This window comes from Dendropsophus ebraccatus, chromosome 1 (assembly GCF_027789765.1).
Source record: "Dendropsophus ebraccatus isolate aDenEbr1 chromosome 1, aDenEbr1.pat, whole genome shotgun sequence".
Classification (NCBI taxonomy): domain Eukaryota; kingdom Metazoa; phylum Chordata; class Amphibia; order Anura; family Hylidae; genus Dendropsophus; species Dendropsophus ebraccatus.
In genome coordinates, this window is record NC_091454.1 from 11,678,580 (window position 1) to 11,696,768 (window position 18,189).

Sequence of the window (18,189 nt, forward strand, 5' to 3'; positions counted from 1 at the left end):
TTACCAGATTAGGGAATGTTCACACTATGGAATTAGCAAGGATTCCTGCCTGTCCCATTGACTTAATTGGATTTATCATGTGCATATCAATTCTTTGGGTGGATGGTGGCGTGCATGTGAGAAATCAGTGGGACCAACAAACTGCGCTTGAAAATTCCTTGCCGATTCCATAGTGTGAACATACCCTAACTGAACTGGAGATCTTCTCATAGCACCCCCTAGTGGTGGGGCATCTATGTGCTGGCAAACAACAGGATTAGTGTTGCACTATCCATGAAGTGTAAATGAATAATGCACACTCATGATGCTCTTGCGCTGGGGCGACCTGCTGAGGGTAGTAGTAGTTGGTAGTAGTGGATAGGACCCGGGTAGCCACTTGCCAGATGTTAGGTCACGGTTATGGCAAAAGGGGAGGTAGCTAACCCACGGGATCCTGACCATGCGGGGCCCGAGCAATACTAGTTGCCCTTAGTCAAGGCACCAATAACTAGACCAATGACAGGGTTCAGAAACAACGGTAGTTGTGCGTTTATTGACACGGTGATAGACAATAGCAACAGTCTCTCTGGATGCAACCAGGATTGAGGCAAACTTGAGTATAACTGAGAGGAATGGGTGATGCTGCAATAGGCTGTGGTGATAGCGTTACTTTGAGCGAGAGGAAACTGGATGATGGGAGTAGTAGTGATACTGGGCGGAATAGACTGAACTGAATACTTGCTGTTGATGAGGATGGAGAGATCGTGACTGAATAACGGCACCCAGATCTTAACTGAATATGAGAATCTTAAGGATCAGGAGGCTCCCCACTGGACCAGGATTGCAGCCTTCTCCCTAAGGAGCAGCAAAGCACACGTCCTTCTCCCCTGAAGGTGGAGAGAAGATCCCTTGAGGTAGACAGGAAGTGACTAACTAACCCCAGCCAAAGTTCGACGGCTATTGAGGTTACTATGGCAGCCGGAGAAGTCACGTGACACCAAGCCAATTGCATTACCACACCACTGAATACCAGGTAAATAAATATACATAGTAGAATAGGAGCAATGTGGTAAGTATGAGTATGTGGTATAAATCATATGTGTGATGAGTAAAATTTGAACAGTTACAAACAGAAATAACACAAAAAGGCACAGATACCACTTCTATACATACATTTTATTAACCTCTATAAAAGGTCCAGCGATACATACACACATCTAGTCTCCCTAAAAATTATACATACTAGAAAAAGCTATATACAGTTCATGTAATTGGGTGATGAAAATATATACTCTATATAAAATTGCTATAATCTTGCTTTATTCCAAAATAAATTATGAATTTGATGGCGGATTACCAAGTGTTCTGAATTATTAGACCAACATAGAAAACTATAAAACACAACACTAACCTATAAAAAAAAAAAAAAAAAGGAAAAAAGGATGCCCAGTTGAGAAAAATGTGACAATCACGGACTACTAAACAAAAGCAAAAAAAAAAAAAAAAAAAAAACAACACACACACCTTAAGTAACATCACACACTCATCCGGTGATTGTTACTGTGACCTGACTGCACAACTGGTGAATCTCGTGATCGCTCAACAAACCATGTGGATTAAAAATAATGATAAAAACTAATAAATAATAATAAAGTAAAATAAAAACGTTATACCTCTGCAGGCCTTGGCTCAAAAACTGCATTGCAAGTTTTCCAAAAATCTGCAGTGTGTGAAATTAGCTTTGGGGTTGGGTCACACAGAAAATTTTGATGCAGTTTGTGGGTCCCAAAATTACACCCCCACCGAGAATTACAAATCATGTCTGATCACCATATTTGGAGGCAAGAAATTTTCACCAATTATTGGGCCATTGGCATCTGAGATAGGCCAAGTCTACACTATGGGATTTTTCAGCCATCAAAAAGACGATGGGAGGCCGCCATCAGCAAATATCAGATGTCTTTTAACTGCTATCGGCAATGATGGATGATAAAAAGTTGAGCTTAGCCTGAAGCTGCCATCACACACTGAAGTTTTTTGGAAGACTGCCACTTCTGTTTTTGAGCCAAAACTAAGAGTGGATCCAAAACGAATGGGAACTATAGAGGAAAACCGTAGGGGAGGAAGGGGTATTTCGTATAAATAATTTTCTATTCAACTGGGCAAGAAGAGGGGTGGTCTGTGTTGTATATTTCTATTTATGGCCTGACCACGGTTAGCAAAAATGTTTAAAATACATTTTTGGACATAATTGTAACATGACTTTTTTTGGCAAAAAAAAAAAAAAAAACAGCTGCAAGATGTTGGCTGGGAGTCAGTAGTGAAATATGAAAGGACATATCCAAATGGTGTTTTTGTATGTGGGGTGGCGGTGGGGTTTACACATTAGTGAGATTGTTAGGCTATGTGGCAGTTTTTTTTTCAAGAAATACTGGCATTAAACGAGAAGTCCGGTGAAAACTTTTACTAAAGTAATGTATTGCCCCCCAAAAGTTATACAAATCACCAATATACACTTATTTTGGGAAATGCTTATAAAGTGCTTTTTTCCCTGCACTTACTACTGCATCAAGGCTTCACTTCCTGGATAACATGGTGATGTCACTTCCTGGATAACATGGTGATGTCACTTCCTGGATAACATGGTGATGTCACTTTCTGGATAACATGGTGATGTCACTTCCTGGATAACACGGTGATGTCACTTCCTGGATAACATGGTGATGTCACTTCCTGGATAACATGGTGATGTCACGAACCGACTCCCAGAGCTGTGCGGGCTGTGGCTGCTGGAGAGGATGATGGCAGGGGACACAGGGCACTAGAGGGACACTGAGCATCCCTCTGCCATCATCCTCCCCAGCAGCAGGTAGATTTTCTTTTTGTTAAAAATCCTTTGGTCCCCATTTTCCATGCCCTACCCAAGACCCACAAACAGACGTTTCCACCACCCCTGCGACCCATTGTTTCAGGAGTGGGCTCTGTATTGGAACATCTATGTGCTTGGGTTGACGACTTACTCCAGCCCCTCGTGAAAAGGACAAATGGTTACATTAGAGACAGTAAAAGCCTACTAGCGATAGTGGAGTCTCTTCCGTGCCCTGAGGGATGTAGTTTTCTTTCCTGTGACGTTGCTGCCCTTTACCCAAGTATTCCCCACGATAAGGCCCTTCTAGCTTTACGCTATCATATGCAAAAATACAGTAATTACAGTCAGGGCCTCCAAGAGTATATTATTTATGTGGTGGAATTTTTGCTTTCTCACAATTATTTTCGTTTTGGTGATCAGTTTTATGTTCAGATTGTTGGCTGCCCTATGGGAGCTAAATTCTCCCCTTCTTTAGCCAATCTGTACATGTCCTACTGGGAGGAGGTCGTCATATACAATACCAACAATCCCTTTCTACAGTATATCTCCTGGTACGGGAGGTATATAGACGACCTCCTCCTAGTGTGGACAGGTACGGCTGGTGATGCTCATGATTTTGTTACATTCCTCAATACCAACAGTTTGAATTTAAAGTTCACTTTTCAGTTTGATTCAGAAAAAATGTCTTTTTTGGATGTTCTGTTGTTTTTTCAGGGAGGAAAGATACACAGTAGCCTATATCGCAAACCCAGTGCGGGCAATGGCCTTCTGCATGCATCTAGCCACCATCCACCCCATGTTGTTGAAAATTTACCCATTGGAGAATTTATAAGGACCATTCGGAGTTGTTCCGATCGTTCCTTATATGATTCAGCCTGTAGGGATCTTACGTATCGCCTCAAGTCCAGGGGTTACACCATGTTTACTATTAATAGAGCTAAAGCCATAGCTGAGAAAAACACCAGATCGTTTCACTTACAGGATAGAGCTACACGCAGTAAACATCTTTCTAGCCCTTCCCATAACATGCCCTCTTTGGTATTTTCTACACCATTTAGCCCACAATATAAAACAATTTGTAACATTGTTCGTAAATATATACCTTTGTTATATCAGGATGCTACATGCGAAACCATTCTATCTACAGGGATTAAATGTGTAGCTCGTAGAGGGGTTACTTTGGGCAATGTACTTTCGCCGAGTGTACTTCCAGAGAACAAGCCAGTCAGCCAAACATGGTTACATATTCTAGGCTGCCATAAGTGTGCTTTATCTCGTTGTCCCTTATGTCGTTTTATTACTAATCAGTCTGTTTTTTGTTCTATTGCAACCGGCATTTCTTACCCTATTAAATCCTTTCTCAATTGCAATTCTACCTTTGTGATCTATCTGGCGGAATGTAGACAATGTCGTTTGCAATATGTGGGTTCCACAAAACGTAAGCTAAAAACCAGATTTGCTGAACATCTTTCTCTTGCGGTTTCTGTACGTACTCGCACATCCAGCAAGTCTATGTCTGGTTTGTCCAAGCATTTTGCTGAAGTGCATGGGGGCGTGTGCAGTAGTCTGTCCATGTGTGCTATCGAGCAAGTCCGTCCACCCTTGAGAGGTGGTGACCTTGTTCACACACTGAGAAAGCGAGAGGCGTTTTGGATTTTGCGGTTATGTACACGCATTCCCCAGGGTCTTAATTACAGAAATGATCTCTCCTTCATTTATTAGACCACTTTTTTTTTTTTTTTTTTTTTGAAATTTTTTTTTTTTGAATTTTTTTTTTTTTTTTTTTTTTGGGCATTTGTAATTTACTCTTGTATATATTTATATTGTATATAAGTTGTATAAATATGTTTAATTCAACTATTAGCACACACCTGTTAGCATCATGTGATGTTTTTCTCCTCCCTTTTGGGGGGCGTATCCCTTGTAACATACTGGTCATATCCTCTTATAAAAGCTTGTAATATTCAGTATAAATTTGCCATGATTAAGGGACCAGTGTCCTGAAACGCGTCGGCGTGTTTTTTATTGTTATGTTTGGATTTTAAGAGGATTTCTAAATAAAGACTTTACATTTTACTTGGAGCTGTGGACTTCCACTTTTTACCTAAAATATTCAAGTACTGAACAAAACTTCAGGGGGAAATTATGTTCAAATACCGAGGTATTATTGAAGAACACTTTTTACAGATTCTAAAATCCATGTACAAAACTGGTCACCTAGGAATGTATCAAAGCACTGCAAAGGGTGGGCGGCACTACAGCCTGGAGCTGAACCTCTGAACGGCAACCAGATGGTGATCGGGGACGTATTCGGTGGTGCTAGTTATAAACACAGTCTCTGTGGCACACAACAGGTAATGAAGAAATGAAAACACTGCACTCACCGGCACTGGTGATAACTTCTATTTAATTCTTACGTGCAGACATCATGGAGCAGACGCCAGCTAGGTGCGGGTAACAGGCTTGTTTCGCGCGTATCGCTTCAACGGACCCTCCCCCTTCGCTACGTCACCCCATCTAAATATGCTAAACACAGTGACGTATAAGAACATGTGACTACATATAAACAACATATAAAAAATCATTTAAAAACAAATGGACACACATTTCATAATAGGAAACTACGGTCTATTCTGTCATTGAGGCCACCCGGACCCTCGGCTTCGGTATACAGAATCCATTTTGTTTCGGCCTTCATTAAAAGACGATGGCCGTCTTCCCCTGCTCGGGGTTTAACTCTTTCAATCCCTGTGAATTTTATGGCTGCCGGATTGCCTCCATGTATCTCATTCATGTGACTAATAAATCTAGGGGCACCGGAGCCAGTTCTCAGTGAATAAAAATGTTCTCTGGAGTATGGAGTGGTCTTTTAGTTTTGCCTATGTAAAATCTTCCGCAATCACAGAAGATTACATAGACAACTGACTTAGTCCTACAGCAAATGAAATCATTGACATGTATATTTCGACCATTAATATTCAGACTTGTACTTTTATGCATATGGGTACACCAGTTACAAGAGCCACATTTATAATTGCCTTTTAAGTCGTGTTGTAACCATGCTGTACCGTTTTCTTTAGTTGTTTTCATTTTACTGTGTACTAGTATATCCTTTATGCTTTTGCTCCGTCTGAAAGTCACAAAAGGTCTTTTTATGGCTTGCTCCTTTAATACTGTATCATTCTCTATCAAATACCAATATTTATTAATCGCTCTACGGATCTGAGAGGCCATAGGTGAGAGTTTGAAAGAAAATGCTAACCGCTCAGTATTGTCATTTTTAGACCTTCTTGATCTAGTCGCATTGTGGGGTAAGATGTTGCGATTTTTTTGAGCTGCCTTATGCAGCGATTCATCGATCAATTTTACGGGGTTGCCCCTATCGATGAAACGCTGCCTAAGCGCGGCTGCTTGTGTTCTGAAGGATTCTTCCGTGCTATTGATTCGACGCAACCGAAGAAATTGCCCATAGGGCACCGCTTTCTTCGTAGCGTCTGTGTGGTAGCTATTGAAGTGGAGCAAGGTGTTAGATGCTGTGGGTTTCCTATATCCTTTTGTTTCCACTTTGCCATCTTTCACAGACACCATGACATCCAGGAACTCCATCTCATGAGAGCTGATCTTACTGGTAAAAAACATATTCATTGTATTTTCTTGATTTAGGTAACCTACAAACTCCTCAAAGTCCACTTCTGACCCTGTCCAAATTAAAAAAATATCATCCACAAAGCGTGAATACCTGTGGATGAACCTTGAAAAGGGATTTTTTGTACTGAAAATGAAGTGCATTTCAAACACTGCCAAAAATAAATTAGCCACTATACATGCTACCGGGGGGCCCATGGCAACTCCGGATGTTTGGAGATACCATCTGCTTTCAAACATAAAGGTGTTATTAGACAAAATAAGATCTAATGCCTCACAAACAAAATCTATATACTCCTTGCTTCTGTCTGTTTTTTCCAAAAGTTCACGAATGCTCTCTATCCCCAACCGATGCGGAATACGCGTGTAAAGCGACTCCACATCGATTGTGGCAAGGAGCACATTATCCTCGCATGCACAATCCCCCAGGCTGTTTAAGAATTCATTAGTGTCTTTGACCAGGGGGATTGTGCATGCGAGGATAATGTGCTCCTTGCCACAATCGATGTGGAGTCGCTTTACACGCGTATTCCGCATCGGTTGGGGATAGAGAGCATTCGTGAACTTTTGGAAAAAACAGACAGAAGCAAGGAGTATATAGATTTTGTTTGTGAGGCATTAGATCTTATTTTGTCTAATAACACCTTTATGTTTGAAAGCAGATGGTATCTCCAAACATCCGGAGTTGCCATGGGCACCCCGGTAGCATGTATAGTGGCTAATTTATTTTTGGCAGTGTTTGAAATGCACTTCATTTTCAGTACAAAAAATCCCTTTTCAAGGTTCATCCACAGGTATTCACGCTTTGTGGATGATATTTTTTTAATTTGGACAGGGTCAGAAGTGGACTTTGAGGAGTTTGTAGGTTACCTAAATCAAGAAAATACAATGAATATGTTTTTTACCAGTAAGATCAGCTCTCATGAGATGGAGTTCCTGGATGTCATGGTGTCTGTGAAAGATGGCAAAGTGGAAACAAAAGGATATAGGAAACCCACAGCATCTAACACCTTGCTCCACTTCAATAGCTACCACACAGACGCTACGAAGAAAGCGGTGCCCTATGGGCAATTTCTTCGGTTGCGTCGAATCAATAGCACGGAAGAATCCTTCAGAACACAAGCAGCCGCGCTTAGGCAGCGTTTCATCGATAGGGGCTACCCCGTAAAATTGATCGATGAATCGCTGCATAAGGCAGCTCAAAAAAATCGCAACATCTTACCCCACAATGCGACTAGATCAAGAAGGTCTAAAAATGACAATACTGAGCGGTTAGCATTTTCTTTCAAACTCTCACCTATGGCCTCTCAGATCCGTAGAGCGATTAATAAATATTGGTATTTGATAGAGAATGATACAGTATTAAAGGAGCAAGCCATAAAAAGACCTTTTGTGACTTTCAGACGGAGCAAAAGCATAAAGGATATACTAGTACACAGTAAAATGAAAACAACTAAAGAAAACGGTACAGCATGGTTACAACACGACTTAAAAGGCAATTATAAATGTGGCTCTTGTAACTGGTGTACCCATATGCATAAAAGTACAAGTCTGAATATTAATGGTCGAAATATACATGTCAATGATTTCATTTGCTGTAGGACTAAGTCAGTTGTCTATGTAATCTTCTGTGATTGCGGAAGATTTTACATAGGCAAAACTAAAAGACCACTCCATACTCGCGTCAGAGAACATTTTTATTCACTGAGAACTGGCTCCGGTGCCCCTAGATTTATTAGTCACATGAATGAGATACATGGAGGCAATCCGGCAGCCATAAAATTTACAGGGATTGAAAGAGTTAAACCCCGAGCAGGGGAAGACGGCCATCGTCTTTTAATGAAGGCCGAAACAAAATGGATTGTATACAGGGTGGATTTGTTTTAAATCAAACTGATTTAAATCACGATTTAAATCACGATTTAAATCACTAGTCCGGAAGGCTTGATTTAAATCAGTGATTTAAATCAAAGTTTCTACCTAAACTAGTTCTTGCTACTTTAACATGCAAGTAGATGAAGATTTTTAGAATCACTTTTTATATTACTTTTTTCTCCCCAGTTTAATGGGTTAATCATTCATATTTGGACACCACTGTTCTGTTGTACTTAGGAAGGAGAAAAATAATCCTGAACTTAATAACAATTTAAATGGATTTATTCAACTGAAACAATAACAACATTACAGCATACGTTATTTGCTTAAACAAACATCCATGTTAACTAATTTGGCTAAACAAAAAAAAAAAAAAATAGTCCAAACAATTAGAAACATATTGTCTAACTTCTTGGACTTGGTACTGAAGGGGATGATTCTGTATTCATAGGTTTGTAGAACAATAGGATTAAGGTCTTTTTCTCAACTCTGTTCATGTTGTAACATTTGAGAACATATACAGCCTTTATTCTACTGAGTTAAACAACTCAGCTTTATCTCATGATGGAAGAACCTTTGGATGGTAAAATATTTTCCTCAAAAAGCAGTTTATTGAAAAAAATCCGATTTAAATCAAAAAAATCCGATTTAAATCAAAAAAATCCGATTTTTTTGATTTTTTTAAAAAAATCATTGATTTTTATCCACCCTGATTGTATATACCGAAGCCGAGGGTCCGGGTGGCCTCAATGACAGAATAGACCGTAGTTTCCTATTATGAAATGTGTGTCCATTTGTTTTTAAATGATTTTTTATATGTTGTTTATATGTAGTCACATGTTCTTATACGTCACTGTGTTTAGCATATTTAGATGGGGTGACGTAGCGAAGGGGGAGGGTCCGTTGAAGCGCTACGCGCGAAACAAGCCTGTTACCCGCACCTAGCTGGCGTCTGCTCCATGATGTCTGCACGTAAGAATTAAATAGAAGTTATCACCAGTGCCGGTGAGTGCAGAGTTTTCATTTCTTCATTACCTATTATGTATCAAAGCACTCTCAGGTCATGTGATCCTTTCACCTTCTTTCTATTATGCCGCTGACTTTATCTTAGGAGGCTCGGCAGAATAAAGGCTAGCAATGAACCAAACTGAGCAAAGTGCAAACCGTATTCATGTTCTACAAGTTCAGTTCACTCATCTCTGATGAGGAGGAGGAAATACCAGCTTGAAAACAAAAAATGACAATAATAATGCAGGCGCCCATCGATGATATATAAAGTTTTATTAACCAACAAATTACCCAGCAGTTACACAGATCTGGTGTCCCCAATGATGATACAAACAGGAAAAAAAAGTAAGGCACACTTTATTTGATCCATCACCATCATCATCATAAAAATAATCATGAAGAGACAAAAACAGGACTAGAGGACTCTGTATGGGATGGTTCTGTGATATTGTACGTGTGTTCTGACTTCATTACATCCACAATCATGTTCAATTGGTTATAAACATTTGAAATATTATAATCAGGGATGAGCAAACTTTTGAAAAGTTCGGTTCGGTTCGATCCGGCGAACTTTTCGTGAAGTTCGGATTCATACGAACTGAACCTAAAACAAACCTTGCTATGATGGCTGAATAATTGCAGCTACAATAGTGGGAGTGGGATAAGGTATAGTTTTGTTTAGTTGCAGTTGCTATTACAATTAAAAAAGTGGAAAAAATCAAAGTGCAAAAATAGTGAAAAAAAAATTAGCCAAGGTGTAAGTGATTACACAGGACATAGGACACAAAGTTCCTTGGACCCAATAGGGTGGAAAACAGACATTTGACAGTGGAACCAGCAGCAGTAATAGTACTGTATTGGACCCAGTGTGGTGGAGAACAGACAATTGACGGAGGAGGAGGAGGCAGTAGCACTTGATTGCACCCAGGCCACTATGATTGAGAACAGACTATTCATGGAGGAGGAGGATGTTCAGCCTTGGAGTGGTGGCCTGGGAATCCTCGCCAATTATGTTGTTCAGCACACTTTCCAGAACACGGACGAGTGGGATGATGTCGTTGATGCCTGCTCACAGAATCGCATCCTCGAAAGGGATCAATAATTGGCAGGACATGTTCGAAGAAACCTGTGCACTATGAGGTTTATCACATGTGCCATACAAGGTGTATGACCAGTCCTCCCTGCTGCACTGCAGAGAAAAGGTTCCTCCCTTTGTGGGCTACAACACTTCCCACTGTTAGTTAACCTTAGGTCAGCCATTCATATATCTCCTCCCTGATGGTCTGGAGGAGCTCCTGCCCACTGTGGCTCCGTTCACCCAGGCTCAAATGGAGGACAGCTTGAGAGCGCCGGGCCTGACATTGTTGGTAAAACACTGGGGCAGGTTGAAAGCGGTGGATGGTTGCAAGCTGGTGGAGGCAGAACTGGCCCTCTAAAGCACCGGGGAGGTGACAGTGGCAAGAATGGGCTAACTTTCTGGTGGTCTTCGGTGGGAATGTTGACCCAATGGGCAAAAACAGACATGTACTGCCCTTGCCCATAATTAAAGGACCAGACATCAGCACTGGGGTGCTCAGTCTTGGACACCAAGAATTCCAATGAGTTGCCAACATTTTTATACACAACTGTGCAGTGACGAGAGTGCCGATGGGACAGCTGATGGGAATTTGTTTTTTCTTAGACAGTGATGGGACATTTTTGGGGACTGACATTACATTTTTGATTAGGCAGCACCCAGGTATATCTAAGGAGACTAATTTAAAGCAACTCTGTAGCCACTGTGGAACCCCCCCAAACTTCTTATACCTTGTTGTAGCTTAGGCGAAGTCCTTTCTGGTGGTATGTTTTATAAAGCAGGTTAGGCTTTGATGAGGCAGAAAATCCAACTTTAGTAGCGGGGCTGCCGTGTCTAAGAGGCGGGACCGAAGCATTTGTGCCCTAGTGCAGCGCCGCCTTTGTGGTGTTGCTGGTCATCTCCCCCTGCCCGCCTTCACAGGGTTTCATGTAAATGCGCATGCGGAGTTTCTTTGAGCTCCGGCACCGCTGTAGTGACATGGCCGGGTCCGCACCGCCTCCTTTGGCCATCTTCCACGCCCTGTTTAGTGATGCTTTTGGCCCAGCCCCGGCTCGCATGCCTGTCAGCGGCCACCCCGCCCCATCGCATAACGCGTACACTGCCTACATCATCTTGGAGAGTTCTTGGGATCGAATCGTGCGTAGGCGCACTGACGCGACCGGCTTTATCAATCTAGTCTAGCCAATCGTGTCAGTGCGCCTGCGCGGGATCCGATCCCAAGAACTCTACAGGATGACGTAGGCAGTGTGCGCGTTAGGAGATAAGGCAGGGTGGCCGCTGACAGGCATGCGAGCCGGGGCTGGGCCAAGAGCATCACTAAACAGGGAGTTGAAGACGGCCAAAGCCGCATGCGCATTTACATGGAACCCTGTGAAGGCGGGCAGGGGGTGGCATGGGAGGCAGGGGGAGATGACCAGCAACACCACAAAGGTGCCGCTGCACTAGGGCAGGAACGCTTCAGCCCCACCTCTTAGACACGGCAGCCCCGCTACTAAAGTTGGATTTTCTGCCTCATTAAAGCCTGACCTGCTTTATAAAACATACCACCAGAAAGGACTTAGCCTAATCTACAGCAAGGTATAAGTAGTTTGGGGGGGTTCCACAGTGGCTACAGAGTCGCTTTAAGGTCTCACCCTTACAGGGGTGACGTCACACATCTTGATATTCACAGAAAAACAGGATACAAGGGATTATAGGAGTAATAATCCCTTGTATCCTGGTCTATTCTGTGAAAAAAGTACAATTTTGCCTCGCCGTTGTTATTTTTACCAGATTCATAACGAACTTTGTCAAAGTTCGGTTCGGTGCCGAACCTAACTTTCTGCAAAGTTCGTAACAAATCTGGTTTGTTACGGTTCGGTTCGCTCATCCCTAATTATAATTTTTTGGTGCGTAATAAGGACAAAGATGTAGCCACCACCAACATGTGCGGCAGCTAGGCACTGGGTGATTTCCTCCTATGGTTTTTTCCAGTTGTTGCCTTTCCCTCGTATCTCTACAGAACCTGCCCATAGAGATAGTGCAGCATAAAGGGGCTCGGTGAAGGTGGTGGTGAAGGTGTGTAAGTGTCTGATGGGGTCACATAGCTCATAAAAGGACAGCTGCCCGGCCTCATAATCCAGACAGATCCTGACTTTATTATTAAAGATATTGTCAGGTATCTGGGTCTCAATACAGTTATGCCTCACTGAATACCTATTATTATACATCTTTAAACACCAGGACTTGTTGTTGTCTCCAATGTATGACCGATATCCCCTCCTGTCTATACTGGGATAACACACCCCCACCCTCAAACTCCATGATCTACTGATCTTCACATCCCAGTAATGTCGCCCTGAGGAGAATCTCCTGCTGCTCATCACCTGATAAATCTGGAATCTCTCTGCTGTTTCTAGACGATTTTGCTCCTCTCTTTTGTAGGTTGCAGTTTTCAGGTCGTCTGATATAAGGAGATTATTATCAGCTGTGGTTACATCCAGTAATATGTCTGCAGGATCATCATAGATCCCGTTTATTGTACCGGATATTATGTCACATAATGTGCGGAATGTGTCTGAGATCACAGCCACATCCAGATCATCTACACTATGGGGCTGACTATCATGTCCCCCTGTGTCCTCATCACCTCCCCCCTCCTCAGGATCACACAAGTCCCCTGTGTCTGGTTCCTGTAAGACAGTCAGTGGATCCGCCATGTTACACAGCTCCCCAATGTGTCTCATCTTCCTGGACAGCTCGTCCTTCTTTATTTCCAGCTGCTGGATCAGAGTAGACAGTGACAGTGACTCTTCCTTTTCCTGCCTGGAGATCTCGCTCAGGACCCTCTTCTCCAGGTCGTCCAGCCGTCTCCTGATGTCTGTAAACAGGGCAGTGACTCTCTCGGCTTCTCCAGCTGCTTTTTCTTGAGCTTTTCTCCTGCGCTCCTCCACACTCCGGACTCTTTCCTCAGTCTCCTCTCTCTTTGTCATCAGTTTCTGGAGAACATTTCTCAGTTTCTTCTTCTTCTTTTCAGAGCCCTCATCTAGCATCTCCACCTGATGTCCCCGATGTTCTCCATCCAATCTGCAGGACACACAGATACAAGCAGCGTCCTCAGTGCAGTAATATTCCAGCATCTTCTTATGGACAGAACATTTCCTCTTCTCCAGGGAAGTGCTGGGCTCAGATAAGACGTGTTCTGGTGACTTGCTGTGAGCTCTCAGGTGTTTATCACACAGAGAAGCCTCACAGTGCAGACAGGATATCACAGCAGGTACAGCAGAGTCCACACAGTAAGTGCAGCAGATCCCGGTTTCTGTCGGTGTTGGAGGAGTTAGCAGTATATTCTCCATTAGATTACGCAGAGCGATGTCCCTCATCAGTGCAGGCCGCTCCTGATACTCTTCTCTGCATTCAGGACAGGAATAAACTCCAGCCCCGTCCTGTGTATCCAGCACACGACCAATACAGAGCCGGCAGAAGTTATGGCCACATCTCAGCATTACAGGATCTGTATAAGTGATCAGACAGATGGAACAGTCCAGCTCGTCTCTCAGAGCAGCAGACGCCATGGCTGACGGAGGAGGAAGAGAGAGATGAAAGTACAGAAACCAGAGGGCGGGTTATACTTGTGTTCACAGGGCAGGGCTGAGCAGCACAAGATCAGTCACTATTAACCTCTTAATGGACGTCTGTAAGAAATATAAATATATATATATATGTTCAATCTGCTATATATTTTTGGCCAACATTGTGGTCACATACTATATAAAGAGCCTGGTTGTTACTTACAGTAAGATTCTTAAGGTGCCAATAACCGTGGGTCAAGCAATCACTTGAGTTATCTCTAAGGGCCCTATTCCACTGGACGATTATCGTTTGCATAATCGTTAACGATTAACGATCTCAAACGACCGCTTTTGCGAAAGACCTGAAAACGTTTACTCATTTCCATGGAACGATAGTCGTTACTTATGATCGTAATTGCGATCGTTTTTCTTTTCGTTTTTGCTATTTCTTCGCAATTGCGTTCGTATCTATTGCGAACGACCGAACGATGTCTTATTCAATGCGAACGATTTGCGAACGTTTTGCGAACGAGCAACGATAAAAATAGGTTCAGATCTTATAAAGCAATCAACGGTTTCTCGTTCGGTCGTTAATCGTTAACTGCATTTCAAGCGAACGATTATCGTTTAGATTCGAACGATTTAACGATAATCTGAACGATAATCGTCCAGTGGAATAGGGCCCTTAGATTAATGGCACAGGTGAAAATTTATGTTTGGAGATAAACATTCTCAGGCTACCGGCTCCCTGACGTCTCGCTCAGTCAATTCATGACTGTGACAGGGCAGTGCACTGATTCCTGAGCGGATACCAGGGAGCCACAAAAGCAGACCGGAGCGCAGACGAGTAATGTATGCACTGGTCAGCAGTGGGTTGAGGAGAGTGGGATTTACATAATGGCAGCGGAGTTTAATCTGTATGGTACAGTATGGTTAGGTGCCAGGCAATCAAAGCAGCATGTATCTTAAAGGCAGCTGTCTGATAAGCCGCAACCGCCACCGCGGAAAAATAGGACATGTCGTAGTGCGAATCGAGGTACAGATCATAACGCCGCCGCAGCGATGACAGGAGAGACTGACGTGCTCTCCTGTTATCTCATCTACTACTCACCTACTCCCCGCACTGACCGTCTTCATGCTCACCAGAAGTGGCCTGGACTACGTTGCCTTCTTCTGGCAGCATAGTCCAGGCCACTTCCGGTGAGAGTGTGTAGCCGGTCAGCGCAGAGAGTAGATGAGTAGGAGATGAGATGACAGGAGAGCACATCATGCATGGGGATCGTGTGAATGTTCTCCCCGTGAGTTAAACCATCCAGTCAGCTATGTGGCTGTAGTTTTTTCCAAAGCTTTCCTAAGTCTACTGAGGCAAGTCCAGTGAGAAGATTCTTCCCTCCTTCTATAAGTCAATACCAGTCCACGCTGCGAGGATTAATCTAGGTTTTTTCCCCTTCAACTAGTCTAAGGTTGGAAATTGCTTTAAGTGGAACTATCAGGTTAGACTAATCTAGAACAGTTTGTAGTGTAATCCTGTGTCTGGTAAGGCCCCCTGAAAGCACGGCTCCGGCCTGCTCACTGATTATTATATGAAGGGGCAGGCCGGATCGGAGCTCTGGGGAAGGTAGCCCCACACTCAGTCCTCCAAATGGCCTTAAGGCACCCTCACACATACGTTTTTTGTGGTGTTTTGTGGCCCAAAAAACGCCAATGCAGGGCATGACTTTTTTATGTGGTTGCATTTTTTTCTGGTGTTTTTGACTTTGTGCAAATGATCTTCTTTGTGGTTTAGGCCTTTTTGTGTGTTTAACTTTTTTTTCCCTCTGCCATCACATGACTAAGCTGCTGGACCACAAAACGTGACAAAAACGACAGGGGAAAAAAACGAAAACACTATACGCACAGCATTGGCGTTTTTGAGACAACCAGATCAATCCTATTAAAGTCTATGGGGAAAAAAAAAGCCACCGTTTGCTGAAGAAACGCCAAACCCTCAGCATGCTGCATTTTGGAAAAACTGCCACAGAGCCTCAGAAACACCAGAAAGGAGAGGGGAAAAAAAACGGGAAAAAAAACAAAAAAACACTGCGTGCAAGGCAAATCATAAACTTCCATTGACTTCTAGCTAACATCTGGCCGCAGGAGTTTTTTCTATAAAAAAAAAAAAAAAAAAAAAAAAAAGGATAAGATAGTTCCCCTTTAAGCACCCCCTGGTTTCAGGGGAGGATTAACTTTACCATAGGCCCTGCGCTGTTCATCAAGTTTGGCCCACCCATCCCACTGTAACTATGGCAGCACCAGTGTGGTGTTCATATTACAGGATAAATAATGCCATGATGCCCTGATTTGGACAAAATTGCAGTAAAAAAGCATCATTTTTTTGCAAATCATGGCAGAACTGTAGCCAGGAGACAATACACTACTGAAAGTATAAGTCTGTTTGGGTGGCCATGGGCTGGGGGGAGTTCAGGGCCCCGGGCTACCGCCCGAAAAGGACCTGTTATAATCCACTGCTGCTTGGTATTGCCATCTTCTGTTAGGCCAGTGGAAGACCGTACCCACGTGAGTGATCGTGCTCCTGCATACATCCCTACGAGTATGGTGTGACAGATCGGCTGAGTTCTGTGGGAACAATCTGTAAAGATTCCCGTTGGTAAAGTCTAGTCTAATTGGAATGTGATGCTAGGTGATGATTGTCCACAGCTTTTAATAATCATTTTATTAACCATACAAATAACTGGGCACATAGTGACAAACTCTTAGACCGAGGTGTGCAAGCGATATACCAGACGACAGACTACTGCCACGCAAGATCGTCTTACTAACCTCACACACCTGGTCAGCAGGTAATTTACACCAACTGTGACTTATGTAGTATATTTAAAAAAAAATTGAAAGCACACAAAGGAACAAAACACCATGAAAATTAAGACTAAATAGGAGGGTGGGTGGGCAAAATCGGCTGCAGATCAGTCCAGTGGAGACTGAGAGCAGGAAGAAGCAGCTCAGGTGACTAAAGGGATAGGGAGGGGTTAGAGCAAAGAGGGAAACCAGCCTATTGGTCAAATAGCTCATAGCAAACACCTAGGAGGTGTGCCTGCAAAGGGGTGGAGGGGTGGAGGGGTGTGGGGGAGGAGTTAAATTGTCCAAATAACTTTTAACCCTTTTCTGGCAGCTGCTAACAATCAGGAGGAAAAAGAGGAGCATGCATGTGCAGTCATTGTGCACCCTCCATATCCAGACAGGTGCCCTCCAGGATTACAGCGACCGGTGACAGCAGTATATAGATAACAGAGGTATAGACAATAGCTGCTGCTCACAACTCAGCACCCCCCTCTCTGTAAAATGACTTCTCTAAGGGTCAATGAGCAAACAGATTTATCATAAAAAGACTGATCCTGTCTACTGTAGCCTATGGGCCATGGAGCAGACCTAAAAAAAAAAATTACATTCAGAAAATAGAAACCGTAGAAAAATAAATATTTTAGTACCTGGCTCTAATCCAGGAATGGGGAACCTTTGGCCCTCCAGCAGTTGCAAAACAACAATTTCCTTCATGCAATGAAAGGAATTGTAGTTTTGAAGCAGCTGGAGGGCCGAAGGTTCCCCATCCCTGCTCTAATCTGTAAAATAAAAAATAAAAAAACACACACAACAACAACAACAACAACAACAACAACTAGGTAATACATTTCCTTTAACTACTACAACATGCCGCTGAATGATGTTCTTCAGATCCGACAGTGATGCCCGCATCTCATGGTCAACCTAGTCCTAAAAGAAACCCCATATCTGGAAGTCACATGGGGTGAGATCAGGTAAGGGAGGAGGCTACACTAGAGGGAAATAATTTGCTCATCCCTAGTTGCAGTGACTCTTAACCTAGAAGAACTAGTATAACTAATCTATATGCAGACACAACCATGTTTTCCCAAAAATAAGACACCCCAACTACCATACCCTCTAGCCTAAAGCAAGGCATCCGCCGAAAATAAGGCCACCCGCGACTCACCTAATCCCCCCGTGGAGCTTCACCACCAGTGCCGCAGGCAGCTTGGTCCATGGCCCCCACATCCTCCGCACGTCCTGACCCACAACACTGCACTATGTATTCCAGGGAGGATGTCTTATTTCTCTTCCCCTGGCTGGGGGGAGAGAAATAAGACATAGTCAGAAAATAAGACATTGGGGGA

The 18,189-nt window shown here is 43.1% G+C and overlaps 1 protein-coding gene across 1 annotated transcript; it reads right to left on the reverse strand.

The window, feature by feature from the left end:
* Positions 1–12,005: 12,005 nt before the first annotated feature.
* Positions 12,006–14,020, reverse strand: LOC138772035 (E3 ubiquitin/ISG15 ligase TRIM25-like). The gene has a single exon (XM_069952121.1). The coding sequence runs from the start codon at positions 14,003–14,005 to the stop codon at positions 12,410–12,412; it is 1,596 nt and encodes a 531-aa protein (XP_069808222.1). The 5' UTR covers positions 14,006–14,020; the 3' UTR covers positions 12,006–12,409.
* Between the last annotated feature and the right edge of the window lie 4,169 nt (positions 14,021–18,189).